This window comes from Myxocyprinus asiaticus, chromosome 7, assembly GCF_019703515.2.
Source record: "Myxocyprinus asiaticus isolate MX2 ecotype Aquarium Trade chromosome 7, UBuf_Myxa_2, whole genome shotgun sequence".
Classification (NCBI taxonomy): Eukaryota; Metazoa; Chordata; class Actinopteri; order Cypriniformes; family Catostomidae; genus Myxocyprinus; species Myxocyprinus asiaticus.
Genome location: NC_059350.1, coordinates 32,899,756 through 32,923,607, shown reverse-complemented (window position 1 = coordinate 32,923,607; position 23,852 = coordinate 32,899,756). Strand labels below are relative to the sequence as shown.

Sequence of the window (23,852 nt, the reverse complement as noted above, 5' to 3'; positions counted from 1 at the left end):
CTCCATGACTTTATCACTGACATTGAATCACTGTTGTGTGTGTTTGTGGTGTGTGTGTGTCAGTGTAATGAATCCGGGCGGAGATATCACAAAGGTTCCGCCCTTCCAACCAGTGTTTATGCTGGTTTATGCTGTATTAACTGTAAATACGTTAATTGTGATTAAGAAATATTAACGCGTTAAACTTTTTTAATTAATCACATGCGTTAACGTATTAATTTTGACAGCTCTAATGTTTTATTAATGTCTTTGGACTTCACCAGCAAAATGGCATTACAGTGGGTTAGTTCATTTAATTTCCGTGAATCAGTTCATACCAATTCATGAATTGATTTATAACTCTGACTCAGCGACCTCATTAAAATATGTTAACTCTCATAAATTCTTCCATTTATTAAATCTTTTAGTACAAATGTAAATGTATATTATGTGTAAATATATTTAAAAAAATATTACAAAATATATGTATGTAAATATTGCTGTTTATTATGTTTTGATATACAGTACTGGTGCATATATATGAGAAATATAGCTTCTCTTAGTGTTCATTTAGCAAAAAAAAAAAATTTGTGTAAAACATGCAATGATTATTTTTTAAATAGCTTTTTACTGGGGGCCTGGGTAGCTCAGCGAGTATTGACGCTGACTACCACCCCTGGAGTCATAAGTTCGAATCCAGGGTGCACTGAGTGACTCCAGCCAGGTCTCCAAAGCAACCAAATTGGCCCGGTTGCTAGGGAGGGTAGAGTCACATGGGGTAACCTCCTCGTGGTCGCTATAATATGGTTCTCGCTCTCGGTGGGGCGCGTGGTGAGTTGTGCTTGGATGCCACGGAGAATGGTGTGAGCCTCCACACGCACTACGTCTCCATGGTAACGTGCTCAACAAGCCACGTGATAAGATGTGCGGATTGACGGTCTCAGACACGGAGGCAACTGAGATTAGTCCTCCACAACCCGGATTGAGGCGAGTCACTATGCCACCATGAGGATTTAGAGCGCATTGGGAATTGGGCATTCCAAATTGGAGAGAATTTTTTTTTTAAATAAAATTAAAAGAAGAAATAGCTTTTTACTATGATGTTCAATCGATTACATTTTTTAATCAAATTAATTACATGATATGCTGGCCACCAAATAGAAATAATTCAATATATAATGATTAAATAATGATAAATAATCATATTGAAATAATTACATAATAATAATTTTATATAATTCAGATCATTTAAATACATTACAATATAGTGGCAGAGTACAGCATTGATTTGGCAATACAAAAGTAGCTTTAGAAGGCAACATATTGTTTATTTCCAAACCATTGATCTATATCCTTGACTTCAGTCCTCAGCAATCCATTTTGCAATTAAATTCGTCAATCTTCCAAAGGTAGACTTATTACAAGTGCTTTTCTATGGACACGTCTATAAACAAATGCATCCAATGGATGCTTTTGAGCGTCTCACTTTGGTTGCGGCGGGTCATTTACAGCATTTTAGGATCCTGTGTCAAGTTAAACATATTTCGAAACTTTGATAAACACGTCTTGAGACTCCTTCATTCAGAGTTGCACTTGTCCAGCTCTGTTTTAATTGCTCAGATGGAAGAAATATTCCTTATTACGGTCCGGAGGTATGAATAATATAACATTTTAACACATTATTTTTATATAATTAATTATACTGAATTAACGCATTAAATCGACAGCCCTTTTTACTGTATTTAACTTCTTGCATCACACATTCTGAATTTCATTGTCTGTTTGGTTGACATAAAACACAATGTTAAGCCATTTCAGTACATAAAATCAATATGTATTTTGAATATCGTTATAAGACAATATGAAAAATATCGAGACCAAGTAAGAGAATCCATATTTGCTTGATGTCAGCACTGGAAGGTTTTGGACAGTTGTCCCAGAATGCTCTCTGTCTGAGTCAGCAGGATCGGTTGATGTTCTGATTGGCTCATTCTTTCTCAACAAATTGTTTAAACCAGAAAACAGAATATTGGAATACCATTTATACTTCCATTAATTCATGGGGTAAAAATCTGTATAAATCTGTCATGTATTGGCAGGATTGACTGAGCGGTCTGGCTCAGTTTGAGATATGAGTCAGTCATTTTTAACCTCTAAATCAGTTCTTCTCATGCTTTTGCTTTCACTCAGTCTGCTGAGCTTTTCTCTGGCTTATCTACATTATTCTGTGCTTTTGTTCCTCAAGTCTATGTGTGTGTGTGTTTATCAGTCGCCTGATGTGACAATGCTGACCAGTGCTGACATCATCACTGCTTTCTCAGGAGAAAAAATTGCTCTGCTTTTATAAATGCAAAAAATGCTGCCCACAGGCACGAGCACAGACGCACAAACACACACAAACAGACAATATGATTCATATGCTGTGACAGATACCGCTCCATGCAAGTATAAAGGAATATTTCAGTGGAAAACTTTAGCCATGTATGTAGATGTTTGTAAGGTGATAGGGAGCGTGAATAAAAAAGCACAGACATTTGCTTTGTTCCAAAACCTTGCAAGGTGCCTACGTAGGAAGCATTACAATGCATCATTCTTCGCAAAGAAGAAAATACTGGAATGCAAGTAAGGTAAGTGAAAAATCAATCCAAGATGACAGATGAGACGAGAGAAATTCAGATTATAAATACACTCACAGGGCACTTTATTAGGAACACTATGGTCCTAATAAAGTGTCTGACATGGTCTTCTGCTGTTGTAGCCCATCCGCCTCAAGGTTTGATGTGTTGTGCATTCTGAGATGTTATTCTGCTCACTACAATTGAACAGAGTGGTTATCTGAGTTAATGTAGCCTTTCAGTCAGCTCGAACCAGTCTGGCCATTCTCCATTGACCTCTCATCAACAAGGCATTTCCATCCACAGAACTGTTGCTCACTGGATGTTTTTTGATTTTGGCACCATTCTGAGTAAACTCTAGAGACTGTTGAGCGTGAAAATCCCAGGAGATCAGCAGTTACAGAAATACTGAAACCAGCCCGTCTGGCACCAAAAATCCTGCCATAGTCGAAATCACTGAGATAAAAATGTTTCCCTATTCTGATGGTTGATGTGAACATTAACTGAAGCTTCTGACCCGTATCTGCATGATTTTATGCATTACACTGCTGCCACACGATTGGCTGATAAGATAATCACATGAACAAGTAGGTGAACAGGTGTTCCTAATAAAGTTCTCAGTGAGTGTATAATTCATTCAACATTACAAAGTACTGATAAAAAATAGCTAGGTCTAATAATTTAAAAAAAGATCTAATTAAAAAAAAGGACTTTTTTCCAACAGAATGCTGGGATCTCAAGACGTGTTTTTTAAAAACACCTTGTGCAACTTGACAGCATTTTAAAAACAAAGCTCATTATAAAAGACCAAGACAAAACGACAAAAGACTTCCATCTGACGCATGTTTACATAGACCAGCAGTTAAAAAATAGTGCAGATGGCATACAAGAACACATAGACTTGGTTCTGTTTTCTTTGAAATGCGAGGTAAACTGGAACACACTGCAATGCTGTGTGAAAGTGAAGAAATTAAGACAGAAGTTCAGAACTGTTATATGTAACATTTAGTAAAAAAATAATATCAATAGTATATAAATGGAACTGTAAAGAATGAATACAACAACAGAACAGCTACGTCATTCAGCCTGTTATTCAAACAAAATGAGTGGTATTGCAGTACTTTAGCTTGTATCACCATAAGACTTTATTAAGGTATCGTGACAACCCTAGTAGCAGTGGAACACAGCTAATATAATATGAGTCTACACACACACACACACACACTCACAAACCCCCATGCAAAATAAGGACAGAATGAGGTACCTGTATGAATAAACGGCAGGATCTCTCTCTTTTCTGAAGCTGAAACACACAATATTAAAACATTATTAACAATGACACACAAACACTAATACACACATAAAATCACATTAAACTTTTAATCATAGAGGGTCCAACAAAGAAACAGGCCATAATTAACTGAAATAATCTAGAGTCATTTAGTAATACATAATGAGGAATCATAATTAGATTATGTATCAGACCCTAAGGGACTAAATTAATCCATTACTGAGTTACAGTCACCATGACAACTTCAGGCTCATGAAACTAAAAATCTACCAACAAAACATTCCTGTATCCCTGCCAGGGCAATAATACTGTAAACATACAAACAAACAACATTGAGGTATATAAAGTCCAAATGGACAAGTGGAGTCTGTCTGTGTCTTAATGCGAATGAGCTGATGTTTGTGTAATTGATCACTTTTGCTGGATGCAGGTAATAGGAAACTGACGGGCTGGCTGTTTTAACTTTGTAAAGTGATATTTGGGGTTATAGAGTGCTCTGTGTGTGTTGAACGACCGAGTCCTAAGAGAATGAATAAATTTCACTGATCTTTGCTTTGTGTTTAGACACACTATATTGTTAATGCAGCTGAACATGTGAGTAGTTGACATGAAATACTTTTGGGAAGTTGACACGTGGCGTGACATACTACACCACATTTAAACTATTTTAATCATCATTTCGCTAATTATTTTATAATTATTAATCATGCTAGCATGCTTTATTAACCTCATATTAAAGAAAAAATTCACCCAAAAATGATCATTCGCTCATCATTTACTCACTCTTATGCCGTTTAAACCGCATGACTTTCTTTCTTCTGTGCAGAGGTTTACACATGCGTCAAGCACGAGAAAAAGTAATCACGTTTCAAATCATGATTGCGTCAAGAAGAATGCAATGTCAAGATTTATAGTGAAAAGAGTTATATGTTGGTCTGTTCTCACCCAAAACCAATTGGATCGCTTCAGAATACTTGTATTAAACCACTGGAGTCATATGAATTACCTTTATGCTGCATTTATGTCCTTTTTGAAGCTCGGAAGTGTTAGTCTCAGTCTCAGATGCCACGCCCAGGGACTGCTCACAGTCCATTCTCTAATGCCTGATGCACATAGCACACAAAATTGGAAAACGCTTTCTCAAACAAACAGCACAAATCTTATTGGCTGGTTTGATGAAACGTCCACGAGTAGAAGCATACAGGACTTTTTATCAGTCTGCCACTTTTGAGGACAAAATAATCACCAGATTTGCTCAAGTTTGCCAGGTTAGTGACGTAAAATCTTTTACAAATATTCAGAGTTTTGTTTGAGGCACGTTGCAGAAAGTAAAGCAGAAATCCCTGAACAGAGCTGCATATTCTGCTTTGTTTACTTAGTTATGTCAGTGAAATTCTCTGTGATTAGGTTTTGTGTACTTAGACTCTCTACACATTTTCTGCTATTTTCACATGTTCTTTCTGTGCAATCACTCGCAGAGACTGCCATGCTATTATATAAATGATTTCTTTCCCCATGTCAGTCTTTTATTATGGTATCATTTTTCTCCAATAACCCCACCCCTAAACCGCATGTAATGGCAAAACTGACTCTGACTGATCACTTTACATGTCAGTTAGACTGTTTCCTGTCTAAGTGGGCAGTTCTTGGCCAATCTAAGCTGCAATACCGTTCAGACCTTTGCCGTTTTAGTCAAAGGTCTGGCTTTGTGAGACTAGGGTTGGACCCCATTGACTTGTATTTTATGGATATATTCACATCATTTCTCCATTAAAATATCTTAATTTTTTTTTTCTTAGAAGAAATAAGTCACATGAGTTTAAGACTGCATATGAGTAAATGATGAGAATTCTAATTTTTGGGTGAACTATTCCTTTAATTGAGAGAGACTTGTAAAAAATTATGTCACACAGAAGGACTAGGGTATTTAAAATGAGGTAGTGAAGGGAAAAAGGTCATTAAAAATGATAAAAAACTTAAAAGAAATGGTGACCAGTTATGGGACAGAGGATATACACTTTCCCTTATTCATATAAATATTAACCTAACACATTAAAGTTGAAAAAAGTTTGTTATGTTTCTAATAAATACGAAAATTCATCTGTGTGCTTTGTAACTTTCAAGTGTGTTTTTTTATTCTTTTATGTTGTGGCTTCATATGTTAATTGGAAAAACTCACAGGGGCTTTTTTAATTTGTGTGTCCTTATTTATATGGGTGCATGAGTGTGTGCGTTTGTGTGTAAGGATTTCTGTCTATTGAGCAGTAGCTGTTTTTAACAGCGAATTTTCCCATTTGGGCCTTAAACCCTTTGATCTGTGGACTGCCACAGGTTTACTGCCTAAAACACTGCACTCCGCACAGAATTAGAGCATTATTCTCTCTCTTGCCCATCTTTGTGTCGAATACACTCAGGAAACACATCCAGCCAACAAAAGCTTCCTCAAACTGAAAGAAGGGCAGTGTTATTATGTAATAAACATGTAACAACTGTGTAATTACTACTAATAGATGTGTGGTTTATTAAAAGTATGTATACCTTGTTTAAGCTACGTGCTGCAGTGTCTTTTCCTCCTGGGGTGAGATTACGCAGCTGTACGTCCAGTAGTTCCACCAGCTGTGCCATGGCTTTAACTGTAGAGGGAACGTCTCCGGGTCTCAACTCTCCCTTCGTCTGTTCAGCCAACTCCCGTGCTACCATGGCAGCAGTCTCACCCGATCTCATCTACAGAGAGAGAGAGAGAGAGAGAGAGAGAGAGAGAGAGAGAGAGAGAGAGAGGTATGCGGGCATATTGATTTTATTCTCTCTGTCCCTTGATGGCCGAGTAAGTGGATGAACAAATGGTTTCATAGATTTGTGATTCTGCCTATTTTCTGATCTGCTCTCTGTAGTACCTTGGAACCCATTTCACATTACCATTCTTAAGCTTTAGTCATCATCACACTTTTTACACACAGATGCACTCTCACTGCACACACACACACAAACACGCATGTACACACACACGCGCCAACTTATTTGAAGCTGCTGTTGCACAATACTTTTGGCAGCACTGTTGTCTATTTGCAATGTTGTCACAAAGTGAAATAAATTGAGGCTGATCTTCACTGTTGAATTTTGGCTCATTTTGCTGTACACTAAATTTCCTCTAAGCTGTTTTGCTACAGGCTGCTCTTTGCGATAAGCTTTCAAGCAGTGTGTTAAAAAAAACTTCAGGCCAAATTATAAGCTTTAAGAGAATCTGCTATAGGCGTATCGTTCTCTACTGAATATTTTAAATAAGTTGATGTCATTTTTTTTTTTGTATCCCTTTTTTCTCCCCAATTTGGAATGCCCAATTCCCACTACTTAGTAGATCCTCATGGTGGCACTGTTACTCACCTCAATCTGGGTGGCGGGGTACAAGTCTCAGTTGCCTCCGCTTCTGATATAGTCAATCCGTACATCTTATCACGTGGCTCACTGTGCATGACACCACAGAGACTCACAGCATGTGGAGGCTCATGCTACTCTCTGTGATCCACACACAACTTACCACGCGACCCATTGAGAGCGAGAACCACTAATCGCGACCACGAGGTGGTTATCCCATGTGACTCTACCCTCCCTAGCAACCGGGCCAATTTGGCTGCTTAGGAGACCTGGCTGGAGTCACTCAGCACGCCCTGGATTCGAACTCGCAACAGTACTCGACGCTGACTAATAAATCCAGGTTGATGTGATTTATTAACATATTTCCCATGTTGCCATGTTTGTACTCACTCTCTGAGTAATGTGATTGGTCCAGGGTGAGGTGCAGTTGCTCAAATCGGGTCCCTTTGGTTCCCAGTAGCCAAGCAAACACTTAAACGTAGCTACACCTGAAAAATAACAAAAACATGCAATGAACACAACATAAAGCACAAACACATACTCAGGAACTTGCACACACTCAGACAGACAAGCAGGGGAAGAGATTTACAAGTGATTTACTATGTGTCAATCAACAGCTGGCAGGTGCCCACATAATGAGGTGGCTCTGACAGAACACCAGGGCTAACCACAGTAACAGGAATTAAAAGTTTCTGGAACTTTAAAAAAAAAGACACTATATATGGCCCCAGAAAAACATTTGGACACTTAAAGGAAAAGTTCACCCAAAAAATTATAATTCTCTTATCAGCTTTCTTAATTGAATATTTTGCCTAATTTGCTGTAAAAACAATTTTGAGCTTAGTTAATTATTTTTGATAAGTAATTTCGCTGTTAGTAGCTTTGGGAGTAACATTGCAGACACCAAAACCATAGTTTGTGCTTCCCCACTTTTGAAAAGCACAAGCCGCCACTAAACCACAGGTGTAGATCATCACATGAACTATGGACATGTTCCACTAGATTTGCCAACCAGAAAGTTTCCAAACTCTTTTTATCCTAATTTAAACAGCATATCTACTGTTTTACTATTACCATAAAGAAATACTTATCATGACTTCAACTCTAAACACTGAGATAATAAATGACAGTAAAAAACAGAAACACACACACACACACACACACACACACACACACACACACAGCTAAGCCTAAGCTGTGATATACTCACTACACATTAAACAAAGTAAACCTTCAAACAAACACTGACACTATTATTGGATTAATCACTCGCTCACTAACCTATGGTGCCAGGTGGGCATGGTTGCTTAGCAACTTGTCCCTGGTGCGTCCGTGGCCAGGAGATTTCGGCAGTGAGACGTGGAGAGCAATAGTCAACAGTGACTGGAGTCTGCGGGGAGGGAGGTGACCGTGTCAGGGCTTCTGGGAGGATGTTGTTATGGCGGCGGGGCGGAGCCATAGTGGTCGTCGTAGTAGTGAGAGTGGGGCGAAGCGTGCCTGTATATGGCCGAGGAGGAGTTGTTGAGCTTCGAACTGGAGGAAGAGCATCAGGCAGCAGGACTGAAGAAGGAGGATCTGAGAGAAGGAGATATTTAACACTTATAAATGAATGTTAAAAAATAGAAAAAAAAAGAAAAAAAACTACAGTGAGGTCCAAAAGTCTGAGACAACAAGCGACAAAGCTTCTGTTTTGTATTTTTCTAATTAGTAAAAAAACAAAAAAATATTTACAAAATGTATTATCAGCATATAAATTTGAGTGAAAACTTGAAAAATTAACATGAATTTCAAAATTTCTTAGTATTTGGTTTGTACCCCCTTTTACTTTAATAACAGCTTGCACTTAAGCTCACATGGACTCCACAATTTTGTGCAAAAACTGATAATCCATTGTGACAAGGAGGAGGGCTTGGCCGGGCGTCTATCATTACGGCCCGGCCACGCCCTCCTCTTCATCACATCCATGTTATCCCAGCATGATTTGCAAATGTTTCAAAGACCATCTTGTGTGCTTCAATGGAAGGAAATCTGACCTATTGTACAAAGGATTTAGTCACAAATTTGCTTGTTAGTGATCTACTGTAGAAATAGTGCAGAAACTTAAATATTTCTTATTCATTTTATTTCATAACGTTTCTTTGTTTCGAATCTAAGATAATTAGGGATGTCCCGATACCATTTTTTTGAGACCGAGTACGAGTACAAATACACAAAACTCAGTTTTTCACAATTCCTGACATTTAATCGTAGAAAACATTCCCTGTCTTAGGTCAGTTAGGATCACTATTTTAAGAATGTAAAATGTCAGAATAATAGCAGAGAGAATGATTTATTTCAGCTTTTATTTCTTTCATCACATTTCCAGTGGGTCAGAAGTTTACATACAATTTGGTAGTATTTGGTAGCATTGCCTTTAAATTGTTTGACTTGGGTCAAATGTTTTGGGTAGCCTTCCACAAGCTTCTCACAATAAGTTGCTGGAATTTTGGCCCATTCCTCCAGACAGAACTGGTGTAAGAGTCAGATCTGTTCTGCCCACAAATTTTTTTATCGGACTGAGGTCAGGGCTTTGTGATGGCCACACCAATACCTTGACTTTGTTGTCCTTAAGCCATTTTGCCACAACTTTGGAGGTATGTTTGTGGTCATTGTCCATTTGGAAGACCCATTTGCGATCGAGCTTGAGTCTTGAGTCTGGCTGATGTCTTGAGATGTTGCTTCAATATATCCACATAATTTTCCTTCCTCATGATGCAATCTATTTTAAAATGTTTTTATTTTTTTTGGATTTTCTCCCCTTTTTCTCCCAATTTGGAATGCCCAATTTCCAATGTGCTTTTAAGTCCTCGTGGTTGCGTAGTGATTCACCTCAGTCCTGGTGGCAGAGGACGAATCCCAGTTGCCTCCGCGTCTGAGACTGTCAACCCGTGCATCTTATCACATGGCTTGTTGAGCATGATGCTGCCACCCCCATGCTTCACGGTTGGGATGGTGTTTTTTGGCTTGCAAGCCTCACCCTTTTTCCTCCAAACATAATGATGGTGATTATGGCTAAACAGTTAAATTTTTGTTTCATTAGACCAGAGGACATTTCTCCAAAAAGTAAGACTGTAGTCTGGCTTTTTTTTTTTCTTCCTTGCTGAGCAGCCTTTCAGGTTATGTTGATATAGGACTCATTTTACTGTGGATATTGATACCTGTCTACCTGTTTCCTCCAGCATCTTCACAAGGTCCTTTGCTGTTGTTCTGGGATTGATTTGCACTTTTTGCACCAAACTACATTCATCTCTAGGAGACAGAATGAGTCTCCTTCCTGAACGGTATGATGGCTGTGTGGTCCCATGGATGGAAATTGCTCCCAAGGATGAACTAGACATGTGGAGGTCCACAATTTTTTTTCTGAGGCCTTGGCTGATTTCTTTTCATGTTCCCATGATGTCAAACAAAGAGGCACTGAGTTTGATGGTAGGCCTTAAAATAAATCCACATGTACACCTCCAATTCAGAACACCTCTTATCAGAAGCTAATTTTCTAATTGTCTAAAGGCTTGACGTCATTTTTTGGAATTTTCCAAGCTGCTTAAAGGCACAGTTAACTTAGTGTATGTAAACGTTTGACTAACTGGAATTGTGATAAAGTCAATTAAAAGTGAAACAATCTGTCTGTAAACAATTGTTGGAAAAATTACTTGGGTCATGCACAAAGATGTCCTAAACGACTTGCCAAAACTATAGTTTTACAGTCATATTTTTATTTAAATTAAGCTTTTATTTTGGCGGAGCTTTTATTTTGAAGTGTTTCTGTGTTGTTATGACCAAGGAGCTCTCACATAAGATGGTAGCTTCCCATTCTGAAAAATCGTGTTGCTATGTAACTCAAAGTGATTATTAAACCATAAAGACTGCTATTTAAATAAATAAATATGTACTTTGTATGTGCCTCGCACTACAAAGTGAGTTTGCGCTCTGTTCATTGTTATCTGCAACAAACAGAGCGCTCGGTGCACATGACGGTGTTTTTTCCTGTATGAGCCAAGGTGGACCTTTAAAAGGTACGTGTAGCTGGCGTCTGCACCACAATGTCTCCACACATTCACGTGATCACATTTGCATCGTGCCACTCATGCGAACGATATATTTCTATAATTAAATCACAGCTTTTGCGGTAAATAATCTCACTAGGACATAACGTGACTTTTAATTTGTGCGCTGATTGTGACATTCGTACACCAGATGATAATGGTTTTTGGTATCGGAGCATTTTTACATGAGCACGGCATCAGACCCGATTCCGTTACCAGTATCAGTATCGTGACATCCCTATACTGAAAATTTTCAGGTTTAGATTTTTAATCCCAGATTTTCAATGTGGTCTCAGACTTTTAGACACCACTGTATATACATATAGAGAAAGAGGGGAAGTGACTCGTGTATAAATGTGGCAGAATGTTAGACTGCATCCTCAGATGGGTTTAATTTGCCTAAAAAACACTGATAAAACATAGAGACATCTTCTATCTCTGTCTCTCTCTCTCTCTCTCTCTGCTTTTTCAGGGATGACTGAATGAGTCAGGTCTGTAGTGTGTGTCTAAGTGTGTGTCTTTGTGCCCGGTGCAGCATTTGGGAGTGTATGTTTTGACAGGCCCAATCCCCGAGTGCAAAGACTTCAGAGAGGCAAAGATAGATGATGTTTAAACGTCATAATTCCCCACTGGCTTTCTCTGCTCCTGTATCTCTTTCTCTCTCTCAGACACAAACACACATACCTGAGGACCTGAATAGGGCATATTGCAGCATATAGCTTTGTTTATTGGTACAAAGTGAGAAAAAAATGGTGTCAGAAGCTCAGGATACCACATGACAGGGAGTAAACATCCCCTAAAGCCTAGGCTAGACTAAACTATGCCATAAGAGCTCTGTACAATTGCCTGTGGATAGATACGTACTAGCACACACAAAGAGAACTAGAGAGCAAAAACTAAAGGGATAGCTTCTCTCTGCCTTGCCGTGTTTACTGTATCTGGGGCGAAGAGATGCTCTTGTTGCCGCAGTGACTTCTGGAAAGTGGAGCTGAAGATGAAGTGTGAAGACAAGACGAGGAAAACACTAGAGAAATACTACTAGAACAACCATATTTTGTGTGTGTGTTTACTCTTTTTAATTTTCATTGTCTGTGACTTGCCTGTGCTGATTTACTGTAATAAAATGTGGATATGAAAATAATTCAGGAATGGTATCCCACAAGGCTCCATTCTAGGACCATTGGAAATGTTTTTTACAGGAATAGTTCACCCAATAATGAAAATTCTACGTACGACTTTTGTTTTTCAGTGGAACACAAAAGGAGATGCTTTGAAGATCATCCTGGCCGCTATTTTCCTTATATTGAAAGTGAAGCAAGACTCGGCAGGTATAGGTCAAGCTCCAAAATGACAGAATGAGCACTACAAAAGTACCATAATATTAGATCATATAACTTGTTCACCATATGATAGCTTTGTGTGATGAACAGACTGAAATTTAAGTTGTTTTTCACTGATAATTTTCCCCTCCACAATAGCTTTCAAACAAATATATTGTAATGACACTAACGTCGAACCATGTCTAAAGGCACCAAATTCAATTTGAAAGCTACAAGAGGGCAAGATTTTCAGCAAATACATTTCAGTTGATTCCTCACACAAAGCTATCATATAGTATGTCTTCGGACTTGGAATGCAGTATCATATTCGTCCATAAGTCGTATGGACTACTGTATGATAAAAGTTTCTTTTTTTTTTTTTACATTTTGGAACAACTGTCCCTGTTTACCTCAATTATATGGAAAAGAGCAGCCATGATATTCCTCAAAAACTCATGTTTCGTGTCTAAACGTTCTAAAAAAACGTGCAATCATGAGGCAGTGTGAGCCCTCATTAGCCATTCAGAATGAAAGATAGTTCCTCTTTCTTAGACTATATCTCACCAGACAGCTCTGGCTTATTATAGAGATGCACTGATCCAAATATCCTCTCACATCTCTTCTCATAACTTTTCCTGCCCTCTTTTCTCTCTCTTCTCTTCTCTCTCGCCCCCTTCCTCTGGGTGGCAAATCTGACTGTGATTTTAAAGGGCCGCTGAGTGAAATGAAAGCACTTCCTGTTTCTATTTCTGTAACTGTCTGTGTGAGGAGCTACTGAGGCAAAACTCAAAAAGCAGCAGAGCATTCTACAGTGACTAATCGCTCACATACACATACACATACACTCACACACAACACAGAGAGAGACAGGCAGGCATGGCACCCTCCCTTTCTTTTGCTCACAGAAGCCATTAAATGACAAACCAGCCCTTTCATCCCTCTTCCGAATCTCTCTATCTTTTCTTTCTCTGCGATGACCGCCAGTGTGCTGTGGCCCTCCATGTCACTAGATTGTCATCTCCGTGATACAGCCCACTCAGACCCAATAGGGGTGCAGATAGAGGGCAACATGTGTGTTTTTCAACAGAAAGGGCGCTTTGATTGGTGGATGATCAAAAGAAGTCTTTTTATTCTCCACATCAGTGGAAAGATGACTGACTCACTCCTTCAGGTTAAAGGTCATTTATCCTCTATTACTCAACACACTTTTCGAGGCAGAGTGACTTTAGAGTGGGCTTCCAGCATGGTACACAGCCCTGTTAAATATGCCTCAGCCACACAGAGACAGGAAACAATTTCACCTTGCTGATCAGGACCAATCGGAACACAGCGTCATGCAACTACACAAAAAATCTGTGATTGTTGCAACCTGTGGCTGCTGTTTCAGTTTATGAGGAGTTTTATAACCTGCTAAAATATTCACACAACTAATTTAACACATATTGATGTCCACATATCAAACAGTGATACAATGGAGTCCAAAAGTCTGAGACCACATTGAAAACCTGGGATTCAAGATCTATTTTAAATAAAATGTTATGATGAAGGCTGTAATCACCAAAGATGATAAGGACACATATCCCCTATATATTCAAATGATTGGTCAACCAAGATGGATTTTACATTTGGTCACCCCCCCAATTTTGAACATTTGGTTACATCTTTGGTTATGATGTAAAATGAATTAAAAATATTGGTAACACTTTACAATAATGTTGTGTTCATTAACATTAGTTACTGTAACTACATTAGCTAACATGAAGTAACAATGTTGAAAAATACAAAGCAACACTTATTAATCTTGGTTAATGTTCATGTCAACATACTGTATTCATACATTCTAAAATTAAAAGTTCTATATGTTAACATTAGTAAATGCATTATGAAGTAGCATGAACTTGCATGAACTAACATTGAACAATTGTCATTTTGTTAATTTACATTAATTAAGATCAACAAATGGGGTAAATTATTATTATTCATTGTTGGTTGATGTCTAATTCATTTGCTAATGTTAACAAATAAAACCTTTTTCTAAAATGTTACAGAAGTCTTTAAGATTCTGTACTTTTTCTTGGTCACTTATCAAGTAACATTTTTCAATGTGACATTGACCATGTTAACTCCTTTGTACAAAAGGTCAGATTTCCTTGTTGCTATTAAAGCAAAAACGATGCTCTTTGGAGCATTCTCAAATGATAACATGATATCATCAAGTTTTGCACAAACTTGTGGGGTGCATTCATGTAAATGTTTCAACTGAACTTTTCACTCAAATTGTTGAGCAGGAAAAATAATTTGCATTGAAAATATGCAAAATAGATGCATTTTCATTAGTGGTCTCAGACTTTTGAATTCCACGGTATATAATGTTTATGTTTACAAAACAAAAAACAAAAAACAAAATTCCATCCAATTTTGACCAATCATTTTTCATGAATTTTTTCTCATGATTTTCCAGGTTTGTGATTTCTGTATATAAATAATTTTGATTCAGATTGATTTGCTAGTGAATCATTTAGACAGATTTTTCAAACATTTGAATTAATTAATTGAAAAGAACTCAAAGGAACAATTGACTAGAGTTTTTTTTTTCTCTCTATAGATGAGCAATATCTAGTAAAAATTTTATTCATTTCAATTACTTTTTCCAGCCTAGAAAAAATCATTTTAAAGTGATCTGATATTTCCGGGTTTCCCATGATCGTGGGAACCCTGTTTAAATCAGAAATTGACAAAAAGGACACAAAATACAGATGATATCAGGCTAAGATGAGAAATGTGAAGCCCAGTCTCCTCTGCTCTTCCTCCTGTTATCAGCAGTATGGTAATAGCACTGTAAGTCCCCTTGGTGGGGTTACCAATATAATCCGCACTCTTATCCTCTCAGATCTACATGGTGAGATTGCTCTCGGTCAGCAGTCTACATAAACATGTGTGAGTGTGTGTACATACAGTACATGTGTGTAAGTGTACATGAGTCCTACTGTGTATGTGCTAGTATACTATAGGTGTGTTACTGTGAGAATGTGTCTGAGCTCTGGACTATATACAGAATACAGACTGTATATATATACAAGTGTGAGTTTGAATATCACTCCATTACTGATTGATCTGTGTGTTAAACTCCCTGCTGGCAGATCCAGGTGCATCCTTGTTCTTGTGGATCGGTTTAAATACAGTTTTCTTCCTGTGCTGACTTGTAATTGCCAGTGGAGTGAGTTTTAACCATATGTAAGACATTCTCTCATTTAATAAAAGCAGAGAACAGAAGTCTCCACTCCACTAAAGGAGCACAGAGGCTATTCCACTTAAGCTAACCACTGTGCCAATCCCAACATATTACATTAGCATCAGACTTTGAAGCGAACCTGCAGGAAGAGAGGAGAACTCTGGTTGTGCGAGAGAGAGAGAGTTAGTCTGTTGAGAGCTCACTTTCAAGAAAAGCAGATTAAACTTCTATCACCTCTAGCAGTAAGACTTCAAGATGTGTTTAAAGGGGAGAGTGAGTGCTACATGTGAAATGTATGTGTGGTTGCATTTTTTGTATTTCTTCAGTGCGCACATGCTCAGCAGAGCAGAACTAATTTATTTTCAATCAGTCTTTTAAACAAGATGTTCTAATATGCCCAGAGTGTGTGTGTGATTTTATGGATTGACTGTTGTGTGTGTATGTGAGGGGAAAAAATGAAAGAGATAAAAATAAAGAGTGAGAATGAGAGGCCTATAAGGACAAAAAAAGAAAGCTGAGAAGAACAGAGAGAAATACAGAGGTTGAGAGAGGGAGAGAAAGCCGGGCAATTTAATCCCTTTCAATCTATTCATCTTCTCTCTTTACTTTTGCTGTAGGTCTGAATCCTTCAATGTCCTCCCAGCTGACCTGAATGGCACAGCTCTCTCAAGCACTTAAAGTCTTCCATGAGAACCACACATTTAGCCCAGAGTTTGGTCAGGGACATGCAGTACACACACACAAAGCGTTATTAAAAAAAACGAGTGCTTAGGCACATCAATCAATTTGTAGCTGGAAAACTGTATTCTGTGCAGACTTGTTTAGTGTTTCAGCTTTAAGGATTACAGATTATACATGGAAATTAGTAAAAAAAATAATAATTTGTCTTTATTTACCAAACAAGTAAATTATATAAAAAAAAAAAAAAAACTATTTAAAACTGTATTTACCAAAATAATATAGAAAATAAGTATATAATATATTAAATAGTAAATAATTATTATTTAAAAATAATAATTTAAAAATAATATATTATAATAATATAATAAAATATGATTTAATATGATTAGATGATATTATAAAATAATAAAATAATTATACTGATTTTTTTATGAGCGCTTAGGCCCATCAATCAACTTGTAGTTAAAAAACTGTTTTCTGTTTAATGTGTCAGCACTCAAGAGTACAGATTACATATGTAAATTAGTAAAAATGTTTAATCTTTCTTTTTTTCCAAACAGGTAAATAATATTTTTTTTAAATGTATTTACCAAAATAATATAAAAAATAAGTATAAAATAAAGTAAATAATAAATAACTATTATTTAAATATAATTTAAATATAATAAATTATAATAATATAATAAATTGTAATAATATATTAAAATATGATTTAATATAATTATATTATAAAAAAAATAAAAATAAAACATTTATATTGAAAATAAATTATATGAGTGCTTAGGCCCATCAATCAATTTGTTTTCAGAAAACTTTATTCTGTTTAGTGTCAGCACTCAGGTGTATGGATTACACATGGAAATTAGTAAAAATGTTGAATCTTTCTTTATTTACCAAAAAGGTAAATAATATATATATTTTTTTAATTAAGCTTTATTTACTAAAATAATATAGCAACTTAGTAAATCATTATTATTGTAATATATATAATTAATATAATATAATATAATATAATATAAAATAATATAATATTCATTATATTATAATTAAATAGTAAATATTTTTGGAAAAAATAAAAAAATCCATCACTGTGGGCAGATTTTTGTGAGTCATATAAGCTGCCACTAGATGTTCGGCAGATCCCAGTCCTTATTTTTACCATGGTAAACACAGTTTCTGTCAAAATACCATAGTTATTTACCATAATAAATGCCATATTTCTCGGTTAGTTACCATACAGTTATTGCTACTGCTGTAAAGCCATTAACATGAGATCTCTGTCAAACAGAGCAAGAAGTTATAAGAATCTTTCTTATAATTTTTTTTTAAAGCATGGTATAGTGATTGTGACAAAATGTAGACTAAGATTCAAAAGCTTTGATAAGTGAAGAGTTACTTAAAAGTCTTCACCATGCAGCCATGCTCTATTTCTAGTCATTCTCTCATCTGTTGTAAAGTGATTATTTTTTGTGCTTTTCTCCTTCACAGGTGAACTGCAGGCAACATTTTCAATACTAATGATACCAAGATCAAATTTTATTAAATCAGTAACTACTCAAAGCTGGTGTTGTAATATTAATATTCCCTTTGATATGACCATTAGACACAGTCTCATCTGCATTAGTTTGGGTAGCTAACACTCACATTCTAACTCATGAACAAGATCCCTGATCTAGAGTATGCTAATGAAGAAAATGAAAACAGGCAGGGTCATTAACAAGTGCCTACATACACACACAAACACATTTGAACCTACAGATGTTATGTCTATAAGTTCATTAAAGGCTGTTTCCAACTTTGGAGGTCAGTTTAAATATTAAGCACAAAATTCTACATCAATGTGCAGACTTCAGGGACATCCAAATATCCAGGTGTTAAAAGTGTATTTAGTAATAGCTTGTTTCGTGAGCTGTTCTGTAATGAAGTGTCAGGGCAAGTGAGAATCTATTTGCAATTTATTAGGCAAACTTCACACATTATGCTCAATTTGGACCCTGTTAAGAGCAAAGACATGCTCTGCTCTGCTCTAATGGGGATGTCAGTAGATGTTGGAGTTATTAACTGTTAGTTTACACTGTAGATAATGATTAAGTCTGCTGTATTTCAGCTAAGCTGGCAAGCTGACTAAAATGCAATACAATAGAGTGTAAGCAGTGTGCCCAAACTCTAAATTTGAAGGAGGTAGAAAACAAACTGAAAAACAACCTAACTAATGGACTGTGATTACCTATAAAATCACATTTTCTCAGAAAAGTCTGAGGAAAAATCCTGAAGGTCTCCTGTATAACTGACATGAATACTTGTATGAGTTAGTGAAAATGACAAGGCTATCTAACTCTGCCAGTTTAGTTCTTCCAAGTAGATTTGTGCCTGGCATTCACAAAGTAGTACAATACAAAACAAACAAACAAAAAAAAAAAAGATATATATTATCCATTTTCTTAAATTTTGACTATGAGGGAAAATGAGCCCCCTAACAGCACTCATTTAAACGCCTGACTTGTTGCAAATGCTAATTGGTAAATACATATAATCTATCTGTAAATGCTTTAGTCTAACTTAATTATAGTGGGTGTGACTACTTTAATGACAATATGTCCACCAATCCCAACAGTGATCATCAAAAAGCATTGCAAATACTTTTACAAACTATTCTAATAAAATGTTTAATGTTGCCTGGTTTCCTGAAGATTAATAAATGTCACATTGGGAGATTAATATATTAAATTAAGAAATGTCACAAAAATACTGTATGTGGCACAGATTTGTTGAAATTAAATGGAAACTCACCAAAGCCCAGTCTGTTGTCGTTGTTTCCAAAGTCCAGGGAATATATGACAACATGGTAGTTGTTCCACACATACAGCAAATTGTCTCGGGGGTTGTAGTCTACAGCTGAGATATATTGGTATGAATTTGGGAATGGAATGCTGAGGTGCGTTTCACGACTCTTGTCTGTGTTGTACATATAGTCGATTTTATTCCCCAGTGCTTCGTTATCATCATCTTCATAAACGCTCTTCACTACATAGAGGATTCCGCAGATCATGAACGCGTTGGAGGCCGAACGCTTATCGTATGTCGTATCCCATGACCCCTCAACACGCAGTGTGTAAGGGTTGAGCTGACTTACAACAATTCGTCCATTGTTCTGTTCGGTGGCGTAAATCACCCAGAGTCCATTTTCATCTACTGCCAGATCGATGTCGGATTTCCCACCCCAGCGATATGGCGATGTGTCGTGGTAGTTGGCGTTAGCGATGATTGCTTCGCCACTCTTGATACGAGTTCGCAGGTCAAATTTAACGATGTTGCGTGTACGCTCCTTGTTGAAGAAAAGTGCACCATCAAACACCACAAACCCTGTGCCGTCCACCCGATGCGGTAGTTTGTATGTGGTGGTGGGGCGACCTGCAATAAAGTCCTCTTTAGATGAGTACTCAGTCAGTGTATCTGTGCGATACGGTGTCCAGGGCATGTAGTAGATCTTATTTGATGACTGTAGTGGGTCTTTACACCATGATCCAGACTGGTGGTCAGACTCAAATAGGTGTTCGCTCTGGTAAATACCTCTCAGTACACCTGGACAGAGAAAGACTGAAGGAGGAAAAGGGGGAATGAAGTGAGTGGAAGTCACACTTTTGAATGTTTAAAACACACTGCTGATAGCATTGTCTATTTGTATGTGCAGTCTGTATAGTTTTAGTGAACCCGATTCACTAAAGGAATTATGCATATCAGGTAACAATGAATACACGTCCAAAAATCTAGCGATGAAGGAAATTTGCACAGCACAAGGTCTTGCAGGACGGTTTGAGTGCTAGGTTGCCAAGGATGCTGCAGACTCTGCCAGGACTATACAGCATTGCTCCACAACTGTGATCTAGGCACCTAAATCGACTCTTTAAAATGTGAAGTCTGCTCGAAAGCACTGTATCTTAAAGGGATAGCTCAACCACAAATGGAAATTCTCTCATCATTTACTTACCCTCATGCCATCCCAGATGTGTATGACTTTCTGCTGCTGAATACAAACAAAGATTTTTAAAAGAATATCTCAGCTCTGTTGGTCAATACAATGCAAGTCTATGGTGATCAGGCATTTAAAGCTCCAAAAAGAAGATGAAGTCAGCATAAAAGTAATCCATATGACTCCGGTGGTTTAATCAATGTCTTCGAAGCGATCCGATTGGTTTTGGGTGAGAACAGACCAAAATATAACTAATTTTTCACTGTGCATCTTGCCATTGCACTCTCTAGGCACGATCATTATTTCAAACTTGATTACACTTCCTAGTGCTTGACACATGCTCGTCAAGTTCTCGCGCATACGCATTCTGTTATGATGCTTTCACCTGTGCTTTTTACGCTCGCATATCAGCAAATTACTGATGGTGAGCATTTAAAACTTCAATAATATGAATAATATACAATTATTATTATTATTATTATTATTATGGAGTGACTTTTGCACTAGGTGTAAATACCTGCAACACAGTGCAGCTATTTGCAATGAAATAGTCTGGTAGAAACAAAGAGATCAAAGACAAACTGCTCCTTCAGTGTCACTGCAATGGCTTAGTGTGATAAAGTGCTGTGGATGTGCTTTTTCCATGCAGATGACATGGGTTCTAATCCACATTTTGACCCAGTTTCCCCATATTAAGAGTCTCCACTCTTAAGATTTTTCCTTAATACTACTTATAATAATAAATAAAATGAATATAAATGTTGATCCTCATAGTGATTTGTCACAATGAAGGTCAGAGAGTTGAGAGAAAGGTTTGATCCGGGTAAAATTAACAATGGTTCCCTATCTGTCACTCACTCGACGTTGTGTTGATGTAGTGACACTAGGGGTCACTCTTGGGAGCCCCAAACACCTCTGCTTTTTTGAAAAAAGGTCAATGGGAATTGGCGAGTGGAATTTGCATGCCACTCCTCCGGATATATGGGTATAGAAGGAGCTGGTATGCAACTACTTGTTCAAATTTTCTCTTTGGAGCCGAGCGGTTGTATTCAGTGCATTGAATTCAATTCCCTCCAAAGATGCACCTCAAAACTGCTTGATTTACAGCGCATTTCAGTGGCTTCTCCCCCTCTGCACCCGTGGAGTGCAGAGAACGCCCCTGGGCGCTTCGGCAGAGTGAAAATAAGAGAGCATATTCTAAAACAGTATATTTTCATTCACAAAAAGAGCGGCACACACAGAACGTCTTTTAAAGATGCCTTTCCGTTTGTGTATTATTCCTGGGTGCGGTCGTTATCTCTCCGCTTCTGATGGCCACGATCGCTGTCTTATGTGTCTGGGCACTGCCCAAGCAGAGACATCGTTCGTGGATGAGTCATGTCCTCATTGAGAGAACATGACCATGGCAACATTGCGGTCGCGGCTTGCTTTTGTAAGAAAGCAAGCCACCCCAGCAGCTCCCCGCACCGGTCCTTCTACCTACGGGTTTGAGGCCATGTCGGTTAGCACTGGGGACGATTTGGGGACATCAATGGGACCACCTCCACCGGGTATCCCCCTACGGACCTCCCATTCCCCAGCACGCTCGCTTGCCCCGATCGGGCTCTCGCATGAGTCCGCCAGCTCGTCTCAGCGCAAGTTCAACTTCTCATTCGGAGCTCGGGAAGATGATGAGTTATCGAGCACAGCATCAGAGAGCGGGCTCATCCAGTCTGACGCAGAGGCTTCAGCTGGGCTTCCTCCTTCGGGGACGGTCGCCCAGTCTCACGACGACGCAGAAATGACGGACATGCTTTCTCAGGCGGCCGCGAGCATTGGGCTAGAGTGGAACCCTCCACTTTCCCCTGAACCCTTGCGGCTCGACGATTGGTTCCTGGGCTTGGGGCGCCACCCACGGCCCCGCCCCCGTTCTTTTCTTCCCCGCAGAGCACAACCACCTGGCGTGGGCATCCGAAGCTCCCGTCCAGGGCCTGTAGGTTTACGTCCTCTCTGACGACTGTGGCCTGCGGTGCCACTGGACAAGCTGCCTCTGCCCTGCATGCCATGGCTCTCCTGCAAGTACACCAATCCAAGGCGCTAAAAGAAATGCACGAGGGTAGTTCTGACCCGGGACTGATGCAGGAAATGCGCTCGGCGACCGACCTCGCTCTCCGGGAAAAGACGGTCACGACGCGGTCTCTCGGGCAGGCGATGTCCACCCTGGTGGTCCAGGAGTGCCACCTTTGTCTCAACTTGGTCGAGATGGGAGAGGCGGACAAGGCACGGTTTCTTGACGCCCCCATTTCCCAGGTTGGCCTGTTTGGCGATGCTGTCGAGGACTTTGCCCAGCAGTTCTCGGCAGTGATGAAGCAGACAGAGGCCTTACAACATATCCTGCCCCGGCGTGGCCTAAGACCCCGCACCCTGTCTGCTCGTTGCAAAGGGCGTCCTCCTGCAGCAACAACATCGGCTCCGCCACAGCCCGCCCCCGTGGCCCGGCTCCGGCGTGGAGCCCTCTGCAGGAAACAGGTGCCACCTGTCTCGTGGCTGGCCGCTAAGAACCCGAGGAAGGCGTCGAAGCGCCCCCGAGACAGGTGACCCAGGGGCGAGGAGACCCACTTCTCTGGGGCTGGTCGACAGACCACTCCATCCCCTGGTGGAGGGCCGGGAGGAGAATCTTTTGTCGCCGCATGCCCAGGAGACTGCGGCACCCACAAGCCTGACAAAAGAATGGTTCCCTCATCTCCTGGGTCACATATCCGGTGCGCACGGCCGTCGTCATGACCACCGTCCACCGTCCCATTTTGGCAGGTATGGCGCTCCAGCGTAGGGTCCCCCGCCCCTGTGCGCCCAGCTGTGGTACAAACACGCCCACACAGGATTGGTTCCAGTGGACTACGGGGACGAGATTCCTCCTCCCTCCTCCTCGGCCAATCTTATGGTGGGCGGCAGGAGCAAGGTATGTGCTGCGATGTCCCTGGTCTCAGCACGGCCACGGGGCTCGAGTCTCCTTGACGTACCGTCCGACCCAGCTACGCGATTCAGTTCGCCAAGCACCCTCCCAGGTTCAGCGGCATCCGCTTCACCTCGGTGAAGGGCAAGAATGCCGCTACCTTGCGTGCGGAGATCGCTACCCTTCTGCGTAAGGACACGATAGAGCCTGTCCCTCCAGCTGAGATGAAGAAAGGGTTCTACAGCCCTTACTTCATCGTACTGAAGAAAGGTGGTGGGTTGCGACCAATCCTGGACCTGCGAGTACTGAACCGGGATTTGCACAGACTCCCGTCCAAGATGCTGACGCAAAAACGCACTCTAACGAGCATCCGGCATCA

General features: G+C 39.3%; 1 protein-coding gene across 1 annotated transcript in view; it reads right to left on the bottom strand.

The window, feature by feature from the left end:
- The window catches only part of adgrl3.1 (adhesion G protein-coupled receptor L3.1), a 190,646-nt gene that overhangs the window by 59,537 nt on the left and 107,257 nt on the right, over positions 1–23,852 (bottom strand). Inside the window, exons 6-10 of the mRNA XM_051702396.1 lie at positions 19,362–20,168; positions 8,539–8,832; positions 7,648–7,745; positions 6,424–6,609; positions 3,859–3,897 (exon numbers count right to left, since the gene is read on the bottom strand). Coding sequence (XP_051558356.1) covers positions 3,859–3,897; positions 6,424–6,609; positions 7,648–7,745; positions 8,539–8,832; positions 19,362–20,168 — 1,424 coding nt within the window. The remainder of the gene's footprint in view (positions 1–3,858; positions 3,898–6,423; positions 6,610–7,647; positions 7,746–8,538; positions 8,833–19,361; positions 20,169–23,852) is intronic.